General features: G+C 41.6%; 1 protein-coding gene across 1 annotated transcript; it reads right to left on the reverse strand.

The window, feature by feature from the left end:
* Positions 1–1994: 1994 nt before the first annotated feature.
* Positions 1995–20386, reverse strand: ACBD3 (acyl-CoA binding domain containing 3). The gene is made up of 8 exons (XM_063124134.1): positions 20060–20386; positions 10570–10711; positions 8893–9033; positions 7547–7705; positions 6536–6710; positions 4984–5173; positions 4109–4393; positions 1995–2755 (listed from the first exon to the last, which is right to left on the reverse strand). Exons 1-8 carry the CDS (start codon positions 20376–20378, stop codon positions 2544–2546), a joined length of 1623 nt encoding a protein of 540 aa, XP_062980204.1. The 5' UTR covers positions 20379–20386; the 3' UTR covers positions 1995–2543.
* Positions 20387–20648: the final 262 nt, after the last annotated feature.

Raw genomic sequence — 20648 nt, forward strand, 5'->3', positions numbered from 1 at the left:
CCAATCCATGTAGCCAGTTCCGTAACTCCTCTTCAATGCCTCCTTTACCATAGTGCCTCTCTTCAAACTCCACATCAATATTAATATAATTTCTGCCAAAGAAGCTCCACATTCTACAAAGAAGTCTGAATTCTGAAAGCAGAAAATTATTCAAAAATCCTAGTTAAGTCATACAATTTAAACCCGTTCATAATTTACACTAGACATAGAAATCTGTGCAAATTCCTGAACAGAGAAATGAGGGAAGTGGGTGTTATGTTGATGAAACCAACGCTAGCCCCGATCGCCTCTGACTTAAAAGTAGGGGTCAGAATTTGCTTCATTTAAAGAAAGGTTTGCAAATTTAATAAATCATATTTTTCCTCAACCACAGCAATACCAGCAGTACTTAAGAAAAAGCCAAGAGGTTCCGTATAAGCATTTTTAATTCAGATTAAATATATTATTCCAAGGTATTTTGAAAGCGCACTTTTCTCTGCTCATCAACAGTCAGAGGCAATTTTTGGAGTTTGGATATCCAAAGCATGACAGCAAAAATGTGCTTGCTGTTTACAACAAACATATACTGCTCTCCAACACACAATTTTTTCCCCTATTAAATCATAATGCTATACGGACAGAAAGAAATCTAAAGTACTCAATAGAATTAGTGCCTGTCTCTAATTTCTTTGTAAAATTTAAAATACAAGTTTTTTTTAAAAAAAGCAAGCGATTTCTAGCTCCATGAGTTTATACAGTGTTATGTATACACGAGAACAGAACATGTTAGAATAGAGTTGACTGAAGCACCACTAACTAGACAATAGCTTGTAATGCACTGCTAAATCAAATGAGAAATAAGAGGCTTTTTAAAGAGATCCCTGTAAGATGTGAGAAGGGGAAAAAAAACCCATGAATAATGTATGTACAAGTATTTGAACAGAAAACCCTCAGAATTCCAACAGATCTATCTGCAACATATACTTGCAGCTAATGCATATAAATTATACTGCAAAAAAAAATAATTAAAAAAATCATGTGTGGGGGTTTTGCATTCCTCATGCATAACACACTTAACACAAGTCATTTTTTGTAATACCAACTCCATCTTGCTTCTTGGAAACATGGTTCCATATAAAAGTTTTTTTTTTATGGTAATGCAAAAAACCAAACAGGAACAAAAAGCCCCCACCCCCCGCCTTAGTTGCTGCTGAGCAAAGGTGCAGTTTTGCTCTAAACTTGATATGAACCTTAGAATGCTACTTGTGGATCTGAAAGAACATAAGGACATCAAAATGAGTGCACAAATGCAATCTGAATAAAAACTATGGCGGGTATGTTCCTGGCAGTGATTGCCATAACATCAGTGCAACATTAATTCCTACAACATTACATTCTTTAATTATGTAAATGCACAAATTGCCAACTCAGGTTTACCAAAACAGAACAAAAAAAGGTCCCCAAACGAACTATAAAAGCTGGGCAGGTAATTCGTTTTAATTGGAAGCCTACCCAGAGAGTTGCAAAAGAGAAGCCCAACAACAGGAATGTCTCATGCACACCCCCGCCAATTCAACAAGCAAGACGTGCACCAGGACAATCCCCATTTATTTTAGTGTCGTATGTACAAGACAAATTCTGGAGGTTTTTATCCAAATGGTAAATCACCTGAAGTCAAAATCCTGGACAAAACTTGGGTGACAGGATTAGCAGCAGATTGAGGGGAAAGATAGATATCTTTTGTTCTCTCCTTGATGCCCAACATTAAAATATTCTAATGTTGAAATCAAACAAGAGATTTCCCTGATGTGCATATAAATATACGTATCTACATCCCTGCACGCCCACTCTTGCTTTGAATGGGCCCTCATGTCTCCAGCAAGGGCAGGTGTGTGCATGTGCGCACACTCAAGGGTCTCATCCATCCAGCAGCGCGCTGTTTGGACAGGGAAGCTCCAAATGACTACTTCAATGAGAACAGACACGAGACAAATCAGTTTCTAAACTGCATCCACTAAGGTTTCAAGTTTAATGGTGTAAAATTCTGACATTCAAATACAGCTTTAAGAAACTTGCTTGCTACAGTGCAGATTGCATCAGACTCCCACCCTCACAAATAAGGCTGGTGCCCTCCAATGAACAACTAACAGATTTATTGTCTTTAAACAGTCAAAGCTTGTAGGCCAGGCAACATCAGGCTGACTGCCACCAAGGAAACATCTTGCCCTCGTATGTGTGTGTTAAGAGTTTAAGGGGTTTTAAAAGGTCAATTTACGCAATGTATGCAACTTGCTTGGCCTTCTTTCTTAAGCTCTGGTGAACAACCAGAAAGGACTGGGAAGATCCTAACCCCACTAACCGCATTAACACTGAGCAGCAGAGGAAAGCCCAGATCCCAGTGTCAAAAGTTAACACACGCGCGCACACACACACACACACACAAAAAACATACAGATACATCAGACAGGGTAACAGAGTCAAAAATGTCCAGTATGCTTGATGGAAGTTCCAAACAACATGACATCTTCTGCACCGCCCCAGCCTCCGGCACCACAACAAGACCTTTATCTCGTATAATAGACTCTGTAGTAAACTGTTTTTGACCTCCATAGCGAGTAGGAGTTGTCAAATTTAAGGAGATAGACCCCTCTCCCTGGGTACTGATGGCTGCCAGCATAGACTTCTTCATGACAGTCTCGTCTGTACACAGGCACTATTTCATCTAGTTGAGGCTTGTTGGCATTCTTTTTGGCTTTCTCTTCACTGCTAGCATTTTCTGATAAAGAAATAAAGTATTAGTCACTAAATGCAGGTTGCCTTGATGTCAAACCAACCCCACAACCCAATTCTTTGTAGCCAGTGTTAATTAATTCCCCTAAAAGCACATCAGTGCCTGAGCAAAATATTTAAAGTTAACAAAAGCAGAACCATATGATCTCATTTATGCCAGAGCTTTACAGAAAACAGTGGCAACCAACTGTTCACAAGGAGGATTTGGACCAAGAATACATGATGTCAGCACATGATGGTTTTGATTATTATTTTTAAACCCTGCTTAAATGAATTTTCAGCACTAATTTTTTAAGACCCGCTGATGTCAGTGTGACTACAGTTCCTCAATGGACTGGTTCAGACAACACCCTAAACCATGCTGCTTAACCACAAAATGGTTAAGGGAATTCCCTTAACCATTTTGTGGTTAAGCAGCATGGTTTAGTAGTGTGTTGTCTGAACCAGGCCAATGACTTGGACTGGATTGGTTTAATTATAGTAGCACTGTCTTCCTAGTTCCTGCAAAAAATAAATAGCTGTTTACTACCAAACTCAAGATCGTTGAAAGAATCTTAGATCATCTGCTGTCACATAATTGGCCACAATTAAATAATTGGCCACAAAGATTGGCCACTATTAATGTCAACATTCAAGATTAAATTGGGAAGCGAAGCAAAAGAAAACCTTTGAAGCTGGCAACCCAGCTAGCACATGCTGCGGACTACATTGATAAGATATTCGCACGAAGCTGCTACAGAACTAACATCCACAAATGTCCTTTCCTCCCACACTACAAAGACCAATATTCTCAGAATTAAAATCTGAGCCCTGTACGGAAACAATAGAACATATCACTGCACAATGAGGGGCAAATGGTTGGGTAATGGTTCCATAATGCAAAGGTCTTCCCTAATTATGAAGAAGGCAGCCAAAATAGGCCCTTAGGATCAACCAAAGGCCTATGAAAATGCGGATCTGGGAAGTGAAATTCCTCGCCAAGTTGAGAGGGTACCTGAAAGACACTGGAGAAGCAGAGCCATAATCAATGCTTCACAAAGACATTGACAGCAAAGATCATGGAGAGGGACATTTAACTTATTTCAATTCCTACTTGCTCCACATGACTCCTGCTTGATAACTCTTTCATGACAAATGAATAACCTACAACTTTCTAGAACGTCTCCTCTCCATTTCCAACCTGCCTTCACATAATGGAACCAATTTTCCATATCCTGTTCGATAACCATCAGATTTCTCTTTCTCTCAGCATAACAGATAACGTACATTAAACAACTGCAAAACCTGGGATAGCTTCTTGAATGGCTCAACCCCCTGCTAAGTGTATAAAATAAAGTACCTTCATCCTCGTCCTCATCCTCGCTGGATTCACTAACATGTACGCTGACTGCTGTGTTAGGGGAGTCTGTCCATTCAAAATATACCCCAAAACCAATGTCATAATTGTCTGTAGCAAACTCCCAGAAGAGATAAGAGCCCTCTTCGTGTGTCGGGACACGAACTGTCACTACTTCTCCTCTGCCAACTGTGATCACAGAATCGGCATCTTGGCGAATCTTCTCTTTGAAGTCTGTGATCTGGGGCCGTGTCCACATGGATGGTGCTGCTATGACTGGAACAGATTCTAAAAAGGAGGAGGCGACAAAAGAGAATGAGTTGAGCCATTTACTCCATGACACACACGAGTTCTGGGGTAACGGCCAACAGACTAGAAAAGTCCCAACACAAAGAAGCGGCAATGCTACGAGGCCTCCCTCCCAAAGGCAAACCGTGCAGATTAGATTGGAGGCTCAGAGGGAAACTATCCTCATCCTGCCGACACCTCATAGCCTCCCTGGGTTTAGGTCAGTTGAAGGCTCATTTAAGAGCATGGATGAAACTTCAAGCTATAACCATGTACTACCTTACTTGGATAACCCGGATGCAACAGGAAAGTGCACAACCTATCCTTTCACTTTGCCCATTAACTATTTTCCATTGTAGCCAAGGATGTTTAGCCCTGCACAGTTAAATAGCAGCTAACCACTCATTCACATCTCAAAGAGCATACTTTTGTGGTCTCATTAAACCACAAAAGTTGCCAAAAGTTCACCAGTAGCCACCCACAACAGAAGAATGGTAACAGAGGGACCCAGTCAGAAACAACTCATAAGCAGGTTTCTATACCAAGATGTTTGTGATTCCTCTTTAGAGTTCAAGAATCATTGCTCCTACCTTTTGGTCCATTCTCCAGTGCTTCTTCTAAAGCATCAGTTTCCAGGTCTTTTTCAGAGCTGTCTGTATGTGCACTAGCCTGTCCATTTACAGATGGGATTTCACCAGTGGCAGCTGGGTTTGCCTTTAACACAGAAGTAACTGAAGCCCCTGCGGTGGCTGCTGCTTCCTGCTGTTTTTGTAAAGCTGCCTACAAATTAAAAAAATGGGCAATGGAAAATTAAGGGCAATGGAAGATGTGGAATGAATCTTATGGGAATTACAGAGTGCTATGAATGGTAAATACCATGGAATCTACTGCCATGTTCAAATAGAACTAAATGAAGAAGCTTGGATCCAGTCAGTAAGAGGATAGAATACTACCAGGTATCCTGTATATTGCTGATTGTTCCATATGCAGAGGTGTAGCGGCTGTATTTGACACCTGAGCCTGGAGAAAGGGCAAAGCTGCAGACCATTCTAATCTCTGGATGCTTAATTTCTAAGTAATCACTCCAGTAGTTGGATGTCCATCACAATAGGTTTCTACCTGGCTAAGCTGCTCATGAGCTGGACCCATCAAGTGTTTATTTCCTATTGAAGTCAGTGCAACTTCATACCAGGATTTTAAGCACTACAGGAAATTGCTAGCATTACAATGCTGGATGTCAATATGTAATTTTACAATAAAATGGAGAGGGGAAAGACCACTGTTGTGATAATTACATTTATCCTGCCCTTCTTTCAATATGCTCAGGACAGCATACATAATTCTCTGACACCCTCTCTCACCAACCTCCATTTTATCTTCTCGGCCATATGGGCTAGATTAGGCTAGGCTGAGAGATAGTGATTAACCTGAAATCACCCAGCAAGCTTCATGGCTGAGTTCGATTTGAATCTGGGTCTTCCAGGTCCTACTCTGATCCTTTAATCATCACATCACATTGGCTCTCAGTATTACCATCTAATACGAATTTCTAGAACTTAAGAAGAGCATGCTGGATCAGACCAAGGGTCCATCTAGTCCAGCACTCTGTTCACCCAGTGACCAACCAGCTGTCAATCAGGAACCCACAAGCAGGAAATGGATGCAACGGCATCCTTCTGCCCATATACCTCAGAAACTGGTGTATATAGGATTACTGCCTCTGATACTGGAGGAAACTTCTATCTCTCCTTAAGACTGGCCAGGGGATTAGAAAAGAGGTAACTCTGCCTTCAGCTATACCTCACAAGGGGAAAAGATCATGTGAACTTTTCCCCCTCTAGTGAGAGAATTTCTCTTCTTTCAACAGTTCTCTGCTTCCAACAGCTCAAGAAAGGATAGTGCTTAGCAAAGTCAGCACAGATAGATCAATGTTCATATTTTTTACTTGGAATGAATTCTTAATCTCATTGGAGAAATACTGGATACATTTAGCAGAAAGAATTTTAGCATATGGGCCTGATACGGTATTAGAATATTTATTACTATCTTCACCATTAACTTCAATATATTTCACTGATGTCTCAAAAAAGAGCTCAACACCTATCCTTCCAAAAGATCCATTCCCAACACAAAGTGCTATACCTGTTGCTGTGCAAGCTGGACCTGATAAAGTTGTTGCATGTACTGCTGATAATGCTGTTCCTGGAGCTGACGAATTAGGATCTGCTGCTGCTCGTAGTTGCCAGGGTACTGCTGGGCTGCATACTGCTGGAACTGAACAGCAGTCTGAGAGTTCAATGCTGCCATTATCTGTTGTCTAGATGAAGAACACATTGCTCTAATAAACAACACTGTAGGCATTGTGGAGTCATCTGCTAAGCTGGCCTCAAGTACAGCAAACTAAATATTGTTCATATTAATAATAAAAACAAAATATTTAGGATTTACTTCTGAAACATAATAGTCAAGTACACATGAGAAAGTGGATTGGAGTGTTAACTTTCTCATTAGATGCAGTGGCTGAGAGACCAAGAATGAAATCAGAACTCCCCAATTCAAAATTGGTGTTTACTAAGAAATCACTAGATCATATGCATACATACACTCATACACATACATAAAAGAACCATAGACTGGATAAGTCACTTGCTGATTCACACTGAGAAGTTATTTTTAGTGTCCCCACGGCCAGAAGAAAATCCACAGAAATCAATGGAGAAGTCCAAGATTTTAATGCGGCTGGGATTGGGTAAAACCAACATAGAGGGGGAAACCCACAAAATAGCCCAATGGGGACTGAGCATGCTCCATGGCAAGGCATGCTGACTGATTGTTGGGGGCAGGAGGAAATGGAATAATCCTGAACAAAAGCACTCCCCACTTGCCTGTCGCTATTTGCAAAGCAGAGCAGAAACATAAAAATGTATGTCTCTTTGTGAGGGCGTGGCCCTAAAATGCAGCTTAAAATACTTTAAAAGAAAGGAAGACTCCACTGTGACCTTGTACAAGTCACCATTTCCTCAGGTGCAGCTTAACCTATCTCTTTGGGCTTTGGTGAGAATAAAAGGGTTAACCCAATGAACAAAGGCTCTTTTGAAGAAGTTAGGATACAAATGTAATTAAAAAACCGGTCATGTGTTGTTGACGCCTTACTTCTGCTGTTCCATTCGGAATCTCTCTTCTTCTATCCGCCGCCTCTCCTCTTCCTCTCGTCTCAGCCTTTCTTCCTCTTCCCGCCTACGTTTCTCTTCCTCCTTTTGCAAACGCTCTCGTTCTTCTTCTTCACGTCGTCTACGTTCTTCCTCTTCCCTCCTGCAATAGCCATGTTTACCAGACAATTAGTCTACAATTCTCTGCTGCCCCTGTCATTTTATATGAAGGAAGAAGCCACAAGACATATTTGATTAACCATCGCCCTACAGAACAGTTGCTAGATTTGCCAACAATAAAATCAGTTCAGATAAGAGACGGGAACATTAAGTTATCTGTGGTGACATACTAGGCTACGATCCTATACACATGTACCTAGGAGCTCAATGGGATTTATGTTTGAGCAGACATGGATAGGATTGTGCTGCAAGATGAACCTAAGGGTCACGGGGAAGATTTAAGAGATCTCTTCTCAGAATCAACATTGTATGCAGAACTATTACTATAAATTTAGAACTATTTCATACTCTACACCAAAACAATCCAAAATGTGTACCAAGAAAACTAGGAAAATTCTGCAAATCTGCTCTATATACTAGGCTGACCAAATGGAAAGGAGGACAGGGCTCCTGTATCTTTAACAGTGGTATAGAAAAGGGAATTTCAGCAGGTGTTATTTGAATGCATGCAGCACCTGGTGAAATTCCCTCTTCATCACAACAGTGAAAGCTGCAGGAGCTATACTAGAGTGACCAGATACAAAAGAGTTCAGGGCTTCTGCAGCTTTTACTGTTGTGATGAAGAGGGAATTTCACCAGGTGCTACATGCCTACAAATGACACCAGCTGAAATTCCCTTTTCTATGCAACAGTAAAAGATGCAGGAGCCCTGACCTCCTTTCCATCTGGTCACCCTACTACATACACATGTAATTCTAGACTCTGATCCAAAGGTTTTCCGTTCAATATGGCATGCTAAGTGAAGGATGCCACCAGTCTGTAAGGAGAAAAACATGGCTGATAGGAAACAGGCATAGTGCAAGGCACAAAGCTCATTATTTAAACAGAAATACAAATTCTTTGCCAATATTAAGATTATAAAACAGTATCTTCCTAGAATCGTAGAAAGTGTATAGGCCTGGGCTAAAGAGAGAGATTTTAAATCACCTATACACATTTGATAAGATTTGTGCCCAATAGTGATGAGTAAGATATTTCAAAGACGTTTAAAACGTTACCAATAAACAATTTTAAAACGGCTTAAGAACTAAATGATTCCTAGGAAAGTCAGCTAGGACACAGCACACTAGGTAAACTCTCAGCCAATTCCAGAGAAGCGCAAGAGCTTACCTTTTCTTTTCCTGTTCTTCTTTCTCTATTTTATGGGAGGTAACGTACGTTGAGAAGAGATGGCAGCACCTATTTAGGAGCTTTACAAACTCTGTCATGGCATCTTGCTTAGTCATGTTTCCAAGGGCAGTCCATTCTTTCCTGCAAGAAGAAAAATATGTGAGTGTGTGCGCGTGTGTGTGTGTGTGTCTAACAGCCCGGGTGTTCAAAGACAGAATAAAACGGCAATCAGGCAGACTAGAATTTCAACTTCTACCTAGCTTAGCCAAAGGGACAAGAACCCAAAGCAAAGGGCACAGGGCTTGTTTGCAGAGGAGATTCCCAAACACCCAGTTTGCATTTTGGTGCTAAGCCAGATATGCAGCTCAGTTAACAGTACTTTAGCAGGGACAACATACAAAGAACTTCAAAAAAGAAAGGACCTTCCTTGAACGATTTCGGAAGCAGCACACACACAGCTCTACTTTAGAATCCTAGAAAGTGGTTGGTAATTAAGGTTTCCTTCTTATCGCTTATAATCACCTTGCTGACTGTTCATTTCAACCACAAAACAAAACTGAATACCCTGTCTTTCTGTCAAAATGTGTAAATGGCTACTTTTTTCATAAAATACATGGAACTCCAGAAACGCTGTTTTTGTGAACCGCCCAGAGAGCTTCGGCTATTGGGTGGTATAAAAATGTATTAAATAAAAATTCACTCCAAGTGCTGAATCCATGAGGTATGACTGAGCAACTGCTACTATAGCCCATAGACCAGGGGTGGGGAACCTCTTTCAGCCCGAGGGCTGAACTGAATTTCAGAGAAGTTCTCTGGGGCCGCATTCCAATGACGGGTGGGGTCAAAGGCAAAAGGCCAGAAATATCCCCCTCCCCAACATCATATTGCAGTTTATAACTGTTATTGCTAGGAGCTAAGCCTAAGAAGAAGCATTTCAACCTTTCAGAATGGGGAAAAATGCACAAAAGCCAGCAAACCACCATACCATCTGTGGTTGGGGAAAGGGGGCAACGCCAGTACAAGAGGGCATGGCCACCTGGAGGGCCAGATTAGGGCCCCAGGAAGGCAGGATTTTGCCCCCATGATTTAATCTATGGCCCAGTTTGAACATACTGACAACCCATGAGTTGTCGTGGCCACATGCAAGGGAACAAATGCGTTGAATGCATTGCCATTTCATTTTTCAATCAGCTTTAATCAATACACAGGAACACCCTGTTCCTGGGTTACTTGAAATCCACACAATTGCTGTTGGGTTAAAACCCTGGCTTGTTTGTCCCTCAACATCCCAGAGTTCTGTGTTCAGAAGACACATCAAAAATACCAGGAGCAGGATGTCCCTGTGTTGTTGATTAAAGCTGACTGAAAGAGGAAGTGACAAGCATTTCTTTATTTAAAACATTTGTATCCCACCCTATATCATTAGGATCTCAGGGCGGCGTACAGATAAAATCATACAATATAAAACAATAAATATGCACAGCTAAAAACAAATTAAACTATTGATCAAGTTAAAACCAATATATAATTTAAAAGCATGGGGGAGGCAGTGTGCTTGCGCCTTGTTCATGGCCCTGCCAATTCATAGGTTAAACAACCCATGAACTGGCAGTATGTGAGAACCAGATCAACCTCTGTATTTGATGGAAACCTCCATACAAATTGATAGATGTTTACCTTCTGTCATTTCCCAGAACATCAAAGAATCCAACTTCAGGACAAGTGTCTGGATTGTAAGGTCCCAGCAAAACCTGCTTATGCAGTGCTACAAGTCTGAGCTTTTCTTCATAAGTTGGATGGAATGCTTTGCCATCTTTTTCTGAAGAAGATAAATGATATCATGATTTTAAAGACATATGTGATCAAAGTCACTGCACCAGTACCATTGTCAAATGAGTTGTGGAACTCCATCTCTTCCTGCAACATCAGCAACATTTTCTGCAGCAGTCCACAGTGATAATGGTCATGAACAAAAATGCTAGGATATTAACCAACTTAGGGGAACTGAGCAGGCCATACAGCATTAGGGAAACAAATATCCCCCTTTCCACTGCTGTTTTGTCCCATGCAAGGCTTCAGTCATATATGCTGACTTACTTCTATGGAATAACTGACACTGAACTCACTGGTACTTACTCCAAAGTAAACATGTAGCAAATGTGGGTGCAAGGCTGAAATCCTTACCTTTACAGATACTTCTGTAAAGTCCAAATGAACTGTGGGACTTCTACATACTTCTGTCAAGTCCCACTGAAAGCTTCCTACCCGGAAAACGTTCAAGAACAGTTGCCCAAGGTCCCAGCCCACGGAAAAAAAGCCCTTGTCTTACTCCATTTGTGGAGAAGGGAACTGCTCTTTAACACAGAGAGACAATAGAGAGAGAACCAGTATGGTGCCTTGGTTAGTGTGTTGGACTAGGGCCAAGGAGAGTTGGGTTCAAAACTCCACACCATGAAGCCCACTAGGTGACCTTGGGCTGGCCACAATATCTTAGCCTAACCTACCTCACAGGGTTGTTGTGAAGATAAAACAGCGAGGTGGGAGACTGTTGTATACTAAACCTCTTGGACAAACGGTGGGATAAAAATGTAATGGACATAAATAGACAAATAAGATTCATTTTTACAGACAAGACCACAGGTACGCAGTGGGCTCTCTAGATCAATGTATTTTTTTTTGTTCTTTATAAAGACAGCTGCCTGACCCTTTACAATTTCCAGTACATAAATCCTATTTTTGACTATTCAACCAGGATATGTTTGCCCAGAATTTATTTATTCTTGCTATTCTCAAATGGGACTTAAATAAAAAGAGTATCCAAAATGTTAGTGGAGCAAACAAAGAAGTGGTTTTTACTTTCAATTATTAAAAGCAGCTTAATGAATTATTCACAGATATGTCTGATAAATGAGTTGCAGAGAAGCAGGAATGCACAGGACTGAAAGGGCTTTATTAAAACCCACATAGCAAATAAATAATAAATAATGACCGATTTCACATTTTTTTAACCTAGCTTTTGTGATGCATGGCACAAGAGTAATGCCATCCATTATGAGCTTAAATGTCCCACAATCATCAATCAGGCTCAAAAGAGTTCACCCCAAGCAAACAACAGCACCACCAAACACATTATACCAGAAATAAGATCTCTTTGTAATTCTGTACTAACATTTTAAACTCTGATCCAGGGTCAACTGTGAAACAGCAGCTGATCTAGTACAATTGTAAGAAAAGAAGAGTTTGGTTTTGGTGAAAATATCGATGAGATTAGCACAAATCTAGCATATTTAGTAAACTTGCAAAGTACATGAAGAATGCTAGAGTTTGAAACATGGAGCAAGGACTCAAATGAATATCCCATTCTTTCTTGCAGAAAATTAGCATAAGGCAGCCCGGTTCATAGAATCACAGAATAGTAGAGTTGGAAGGGACCTACAAGGCCATGGAGTCCAACCCCCTGATCAATGTGGGAATCCACCCTAAAGCATACCTGACAGATGGTTGTCCAGTTGCCTCTTGAATGCCTCTAGTGTGGGAGAGCCCACAACCTCCCTAGGTAACTGGTTCCATTGTCGTACTGCTCTAACAGTCAGGAAGTTTTTCCTGATGTCCAGCTGGAATCTGGCTTCCTGTAACTTGAGCCCATTATTCCGTGTCCTGTACTCTGGGAGGATCAAGAAGAGATCCTGGCCCTCCTCTGTGTGACAACCTTTTAAATCTTTGAAGAGTGCTATCATGTCTCCCCTCAATCTTCTCTTCTCCAGGCTAAACATGCCCAGTTCTTTCAGTCTCTCTTCATAGGGCTCTGTTTCCAGACTCCTGATCATCCTGGTTGTCCTCCTCTGAACCCGCTCCAGCTTGTCTGCAACCTTCTTGAATTGTGGAGCCCAGAACTGGACGCAATACTCTAGATGAGGCCCAACCAGGGCCGAATAGAGAGGAACCTGTACCTCACGCGATTTGGAAGGTATACTTCTATTAATGCAGCCCAAAATAGCATTTGCCTTTTTTGCAGCCATATTGCACTGTTGCCTCATAATTCAGCTTGTGATCTACAACAATTCCAAGATCCTTCTCGCTTTTAGTATTGCTGACCCAAGTATCCCCCATCTTGTAACTGTGCATTTGCTTTCTATTTCCTCGATGTAGAACTTGGCATTTATCCCTATTAAATTTCATTCTGTTGTTTTCAGCCCAGCACTCCAGCCTATCAAGATCACTTTGAAGTTTGTTTCTGTCTTCCCGGGTGTTAGCTATCCCACCCAATTTTGTGTCATCTGCAAATTTGATAAGCGTTCCCTGTTGAGGAAGGCTAGACTAGACGTATCCTTCAGAGTTCATGAACCTTTTTCCAAGTACCTGTATATATATCTGACTGAAGATAATTCCACATATAGGGCAAAATAGGATCTAGTACATAAACATTGTGTCACAATAAAATTGTTTGTCTTTAAGTACCATGGAACATCCAACAAGTATCACAAGTGCCTGTTCTGCCTGAGCCCTCCTTCACCTTATCTCCCAACCAAAGCTCTGAAGGATAAGTATAGTCCAGCCTTCCCCAACCTGATGCCCTCCAGATATTTTGGACTTCAATTCCCACCAGCCCCAGCCAGCATAGTCAGTGGTCAAGAATTCTAGGAACTGTAGTCCAAAACATAGGGAGGACACCAGGTTGGTACAGACAAATTCTCCAGAGCAATGGCAGTGACCTCCTCTTCTGGCTACTGCGGCAATAGCCCTAATTGGTAATCTGATAAATGTAGAAACTAAATAGAAGAGATAATGCAGAGGCAAATGTCTATTTGCTAATTTTAGTAATTGAAATTTCTCTTCCTTATTCCTTGGTTTTCAAAGGTGATGTAAAATCAACTAGAACATATGCAAACAGCTTCTGGTTTAGCAGTTTCATTCTTAAGAGATTTATTCATTCAATAAATAAAAAAGAGGAAGTTTACATTTTTTCTTTTGGTTAAAGGGCACATGTCGATTATTTCCAATCATTTCACAAACTATTTCCCCCTGCCCCTTTTAGAACACTTTGAGAAATGGCTCCAAGAATTATCCAGGTGCATGGGGAACGGAAGAGAATGGGTGCCTTGCTCTTCATGGACGCTATCCAATAGGTGCATGTAGTCACATCACGGCACATTGTAGCACTGCATACAGTACAGGCAATGCCAACTCTATATCTCAGGCTACAGGCCCTTAAAAGCAATTGCCTATACACAGTCTTAGAAGAGGACTTCTATATATTATATATTCAATGGTAGCTTCCTACTGACATGACTTCCAGACTTCAACTGAAGAATTTTATTTAACAGTCAAGTTAGCTGTAGATCAGATTACACTGTAGAACAAAGATAAGAGTCAGATGGTCTGCTCAATGGGCTTTCCACAAGATGCTGTTGAAAATACAAGAGAGAGCGAAGCAGGTAACTTAGGGCACAATTCTAGGCATGTTCAGACATACACAAAAGTCCTACAACTCCCAGCATGCCCCAGTTGGCATGGCTGGCTGGTGCATGCTGGAAACTGTAGGACTATTTTTGTCTAAATAAACATAGGATTGAACCCTTAAGGGATTTGAAGAATGTGGCAAGAGGGCTTTAGCCTCTCAAGAGAGTTTTCTTGGAACAAACAAGCTTTTAGGGTTGACTGTGCAACTGCAAGCAGAGTTTCAGAATTTTCTCCAGCCATGATAGCTTTACACCACCTAAAATTGCTGTAACATTAATTGGACACTTTCAAGTTTAGTGTCATCTGTCTCATCCAGACAAATCAAAGCACTAACGTGCAGGAATGTTCATCAGTTTGAAGAGAGTCCTCAAACTGTCATTTGGTCTTGGGCCAAATTTGAAGTGTAACTGCTAACAGAGGTATGGCTAGCAACATTAGATTTTGTGTAACCTCATCATATTAAGGGTGTAAATCAATCAAGAGAATATTGGGTAAGATTTTATTCTCTCCCTGTTTTGATTGCACCCTGGTACCTATTGGGTGCTGTGGTTTAAACATAATCTGGATTCCCTTATCATTTCACTGATCAAGGCTTTATATTTCAAAGTCATAACAGAAGGCAAGAGGCTCTTCAAAATTTACACATTTGCAAACTGCAGGCTAAAATCCTGCCACTGTGAACAAGCTTTCCAAAGGCAAGAGGCTCAAGTCTGCTTTCACCAAAAAGATGCCTGAAGGAGGAAGAAACAAAAATGCAGAATCAATTAAGAAAGGAAGGCCTTCATTGGGAACAGATAAAAGGTAATGTGATGAGGGAGAATGAGACACTCAAGGTCTTGCTCCTAAGATAAGCAAGAGTACTTGGCAAATGGCATCTTTCTCTGCCCTCAGGAGAGGCGGCTTCTAGGTTGCATCTTGCTCTATCTTCTTTGAATTCATTAATGGCATGAGCCCCTTCAAACTCCCTCCCAACAAGTCCAACATTATACTGCAAAGCTGACTGCAAAAAAACAAAAGAGACATTATTTGGTCACATGGATTTTCTGAACATTTTCAGATTGTTCTGAAAATGTTCTGATGTGCTAGAACTGACTGGGATCCAATTTAGAATATTTTGAGTACTGTAAACAAAAATACATGTTAATTGTACATACTGTATAAAATAAAGAAGAGGGGTTTTTTTTTAGTAGTCAAAGGTAGTTGAACTGAAATATTTGATTAGAAAAATAATATATACTTAGGCTGTAATCCTATTCTGTAAACCACCCAGAGAGCCCTGGCTATGGGAGCGGTATATAAGTGCAATCAATCAATCAATCAATAATACCCACTTTCCTGGGAGTAAGACTCACTGAACTCAACGGAACTTACTTTTGAATAGACAAGCATATGATTGCACCGTTCATGTGATATAAGTTACAGTCAAACAAACGTAAAGCTTTTTTGGAAAATTATTTATGGGAGTAATCAACTCTATTTTAAGATATGATTACTCATATACTTTCCTTAGTTTTCATCTTTTAAAGAAATATATAAGGCATTGAGAACTGTTAACATACTAATTTTAGCACATGCCCGGAGAGTTTGTGCTTGATATATACTGTAGGTGTAGCCACCTGAATAAAGGTTAACAACAACTTTTAAATTGTCTAGTTCTTGCCAAAAACTGAAGGGGTGCAAAACAAAACACTCAAGCACCTACATTACAAACTTTTCAATTAATACAGTAGCGCATCCAGGAGATGTTCAGCAAATTATATTTTATGCAAAAGTTCCAGTTTGTTTACTGCACAGTAAACATGCATCATATTGCAAGCTTGCTTACACTGGTTTCTGTATTAAGTGCTCATGCTGATTTAGTAGTCGTGTTCAAATTTCTCCTTTTGTAGAGCAAATATTAAGAACATTCTCTCAATTGCTGGAGCTCTTTTGACCTAGTTTGATATTTTTAGGAACTAGGTCACTCTAAGTAAGAATATGCCCCAAGGTCATTCTAGGGGGAAATGGCAGGATTGTTCCCACTCCTTTTACCTTTCCCATCCTAGTACTGAAGATCCTTGAAGTGGATATTACTAGGGACTGAATTTGGGACTTTATGCATGCAAAGAATGGACTTTACCACTGAGCCATGGAAAACTCCCCTGGTTACAAACCGTAAATCCAGTTTGCAACCAATCTAAAAATGGAACGGCAGCGTCAATTTAGTGTGTCACGCTATTTTAAAAACTAAGTAATATTTTATACAGACACTAAATTATATTGATAACATGTTAACATAACTTTATTTCAACAGTGATGATTCTTCAAGAATCTTCAACTATGCATCTCCCAATTCCCAACTGTGACATGTTAAGGTGGAATCCAACTAGTTTCCCTCCACCAACAGCTGAACGGGGAAGGGCATGATTTTCAGCTATTCCCCTCCCCACCCTGCATCTTCCCAAAACCTGCTCCAGAGGATCCTCCAAGCCTCTAGAGCAAATTTTGGGTTGGTTTAGGAGCTGCAGGGGGGAAGGGAAATAGCTGAAAATTGCACCCCACCTTCCACTGGAAGAGGGAAGCTAACTGGATTCCACCATTGGAAGAGGGGGAAGTAGCTGGAGTCCACCCATATATTGTAGGTATCTATAAGAACAAATGTATAACAGTGGATTACGTTGTTTTCAAATAACCTCAATCATTCCAGAAAAGTATTCCTGTTAATTTTTATAGAAGCAACCAAATGTCAATATATTTAAAGTAAGAACATAAGAAGAGCCATGCTGCATCAGACCAAGGGTCCGTCTAGTCCAGTATTCTGTTCACCAGTGGCCAAACAGTTGTCAACCCACAAGCAAGACATGGTGCAACAGCACCCTCTTGCCCATGTTCCCCAGCAACTGGTGCATATAGGCTTACGGCCTCTGATACTGGAGGTAACACATAGCCATCAGGACTACTAGCCATTGATAGTCTTCCCCTCCAGGAATGTATCCAACCCCCTTTAAAAGCCATCTAAATTGGTGGCCATCATTACATCTTGTGGTAGCGAATTCCATAGTTTAACTATGCGCTGTTTGAACCACTAAAAATGGTTTAGTGTCATCTGAAGTTTCAAAGTCAATAGCCTATTTCATTAAATGAAGATGCATTTATTATAAGATACTAGTATATAGTGAATTTATATTGACATAAATGATTTCTGACAAATTATCTGAACTGACAGCTCAGGTCAACAATACAGTAATTTGTATCCATGACACATCATGGGGAGTGAGATAGCTATTACTACACCTGTATGGAAAGCAAGATAAGTAAGGGAGCAACCCTATAGTTGCTAGACATTGTCTGAGGAAGTAAAGAATATTGGGGAATCAGCACTCCAATCTCAAAGGGGAAATCGGGAGATCTGATCCGCCTCCTGCTTGCAGCTGGTGTGGAAAAAACGTCAGAAAAGCCACAGAGGGGGAGAAAGGGGAGCGGCGTTTAGATGGGTGGTGAGAAAAGGAGACTGAAGAGGCCAGGAAAGGAGCTAACCTGAGCCTCCTTCAAGCCTCCTTTCCTCCTCCTCTGAAGCACAATAAAGCCGATCTAGTGAAAATGCCAGAGATGAAGATCACATACACTGCTCCTCTTGGCCTGCCTTTGATGACAGGAATCCTCTGGGATGGGCGGGGGGATTCCAATCACCAAGGGTGCAACTGATAGGAGTTCACCCTAATTAATACTATGCCTACAAATGGTTAAGGCAAGCTCAGTAATTATGCGACTGCACCATGCCACTAAATCATCATGATCAGTCCCCTGGATCTGACCATCTACTGAATGTTCATATATTGCAGATTAAAAAACCATATTACTTTATTATCACATAACAAAAGAAAAAATACTCAGAAACATAGCACATATTTTGCTCAAGTCATTTACCTGGTAGTAAGCCTTACTAATCTCAGGGAGACTTACTTCTAAATAAGATGAATAGGATTGTACTCCACTCTATCTAGGAAGAAATAGCAAAACTGAAAGTTCACATTTGGGGGGCATAATATTTATGACTCCAGGCATTCAAAACAGGGACCAACTGATCTCTTACTTTTGTTCTGTAATTCTCTTTGAAAGATACTGCACACTAGCAACTTCTTTAAAAAGGTTTTGCAGATCCCTCAGGTCCCTACTAGAAAGAGCAATTCCTAGGCTACTTTTAGAGGTCACAGATGCATTCTATTAATCATATGGCCTGCAAAGACAACAAGTCATGTAAAAACCAAAATAAAGGAACATCCAGAGAACATCTAGGAACAGCAATTATGCCGCTACTGTGCCTGCAACAGTAATATGAGTAGCTAAAAACAGGTCTACAACAGTAATTTACTTCTCTGGGTTTTGTACTTGTGTTTTTTTCATGTTATATTTGATTTCAATTTTGCGAGGAGCTTTGAGTCCATCTGAGATTTTAAAAGTGGGATAGAAGTTATTAAAATAAGCAGGGACTTGAGTGAGATGAAAAAAGGATTTTAGTTCTTTTCTTCTCTCTATCCATCACATGAGCAAGCTCAACATGAAGGCAGCATCTTACTGTGTCTCTTTCTCTCATAGTCAACTTGTCCACACTGGAAATGGGAATGAGTAATAAAATCAGTGGCAGAGTAGAAGCCCTCTCTTTTTTTTGCAAAATTGCATTTCTTGTATACAAGAAATACATTTTAAACTCAAATCAATACTGTTAAAAAAAAACTATTCCCCATGGGAAGGAAGTTTAATTCAGGACAGAACTCGAACAAGTGTGCAATAAAAAGTATGTTTATTAATAGTATCTCAACACCTTTGCTCTTCTTCATTAACACAAGAATGCTTCTGTTTCACACAATAATCTTGAGTGCTTTACCAGGAAGTAGTCCAAAATACTGCCATTAGTATCTTGAAAAGCTAAATTAAGCAACGGATCGATAAGCGAGTGTTCACTCTTTCATCAAACTAGGTGCTTACTTGACATCCTTGATTATATTATCCACTTCAACTTCCCATGGTTTCCTCCAACTTTTTAAGAACATATCTAACCTTATAACATCTTGGGAAGACTGATCTGTCCAGGATCACATAGATCCAGCTTCATTTATTACAAATGGCTTCAGGGCAAATAGCAATCTACATTAGAAGGGGCAGGGCAGTAACCAAGCTCTATAAATAAAGGTTATTAGGACCCAAGCTACCATCTTTCCAAGACTATATCACGTCCCTTTAAAACACCTCGCAACACACCAGATCAGATTTCAAAACGCAGGGGGGGGGGGGGGACTAAGGCTGCAACTAGAGCTCAACACTTAGCAATTAAAATTAAAGTTTAAACCTTATAGTGATTTCTGCATACGTCCCTCTAGTCAATGTTATCCGCGTAAAGCTAATCCTCTCCCACCGCCGCAGAGTCCGTTCAATATTTGTGAGGGTTCTTCACAACAACCCTTTGAGGGAGACCGTTTTCTCAACCAATTTTTCTTTTGCAGCCACAAATAAACGGGGTGAACATTTAAGTAACACGGGATTGGTGGTGGCAGAGAAGATTTTGGAAGTCAACTCTGCGGGCTTCGGGAACACGACGGTGCCCCCCTCCCCAAGCCTTCTCTTCACCCACCCCTTAAATCGGAGACGGCGGGAGGGGAAGGGAATCGTTGAAGTTCAAGTTACCTTCCCGCCTCGGGAAGGGGGGAAAGGGGCTCCAGGGGGTGGTCACCTTTGAAGAAGCGCAGCGCCAGGCCATACAACTCCTCCAGGCCAAAGCCAAAGCGCCGCTCCAGGCTCAGCCCCCCGTCGTCGCCGCCGTCGTCGCCGCCGCCACCTCCGTCGCTGTCGCCGCCGGCCTCGTCGCGGACCTCGTCCATCTCCTGGCCCGGCGGAACGCTAGCCCCCACCCGGCCGCTTCGGCCCCCGGCAGCGGCGAGCGGCCTGGGGTCCGCCTGGCCCGGCCTGGCCTCCTCCGAATCCGGGCTCAGGGTCAGCCCGTCGATGGAGACCTCCAGCCGCTCCGAGCTCAGCGCCGCCGCGGCCGCCATCGCCTGCCTGCCTCGCCCCCTGCTGCTGCTGCGCTGGGCGGCCACGTCTCGACTTCCTGCTGCCTCCTCACGACCCGGATCTTCCGGCGCTGCAAGGGCCCGGCGAGGCAGGCGGGCAGGGCGGAGGAGGAGGAGGAGGCGGGGCAGCGGCTGAGTGGCAGGGCGTGCCCGGCCCTCCCTCCAGCCCACCTGTCGTTCCTACACTTCGCCGCTGTCACCTTGACGTTGGCGTCTTTGAACTATGCGAGGCTGCCATCCCCTGCGTACCTA

This window comes from Elgaria multicarinata, chromosome 4 (assembly GCF_023053635.1).
Source record: "Elgaria multicarinata webbii isolate HBS135686 ecotype San Diego chromosome 4, rElgMul1.1.pri, whole genome shotgun sequence".
In the NCBI taxonomy this organism is placed as follows: Eukaryota; Metazoa; Chordata; class Lepidosauria; order Squamata; family Anguidae; genus Elgaria; species Elgaria multicarinata.

Excerpts from the sequence above, each read along its gene's own strand:
- ACBD3 (XM_063124134.1), bottom strand. The coding sequence starts at position 20,378 with ATGGCGGCCGCGGCGGCGCTGAGCTCGGAGCGGCTGGAGGTCTCCATC. Across the intron at positions 9,034-10,569 it reads GTTCTGGGAAATGACAGAAG|GAAAGAATGGACTGCCCTTG; the intron begins GTAAACATCTAT and ends TTCTTCTTGCAG. Across the intron at positions 6,711-7,546 it reads TTCCGAATGGAACAGCAGAA|ACAACAGATAATGGCAGCAT; the intron begins GTAAGGCGTCAA and ends TTCTTCATCTAG.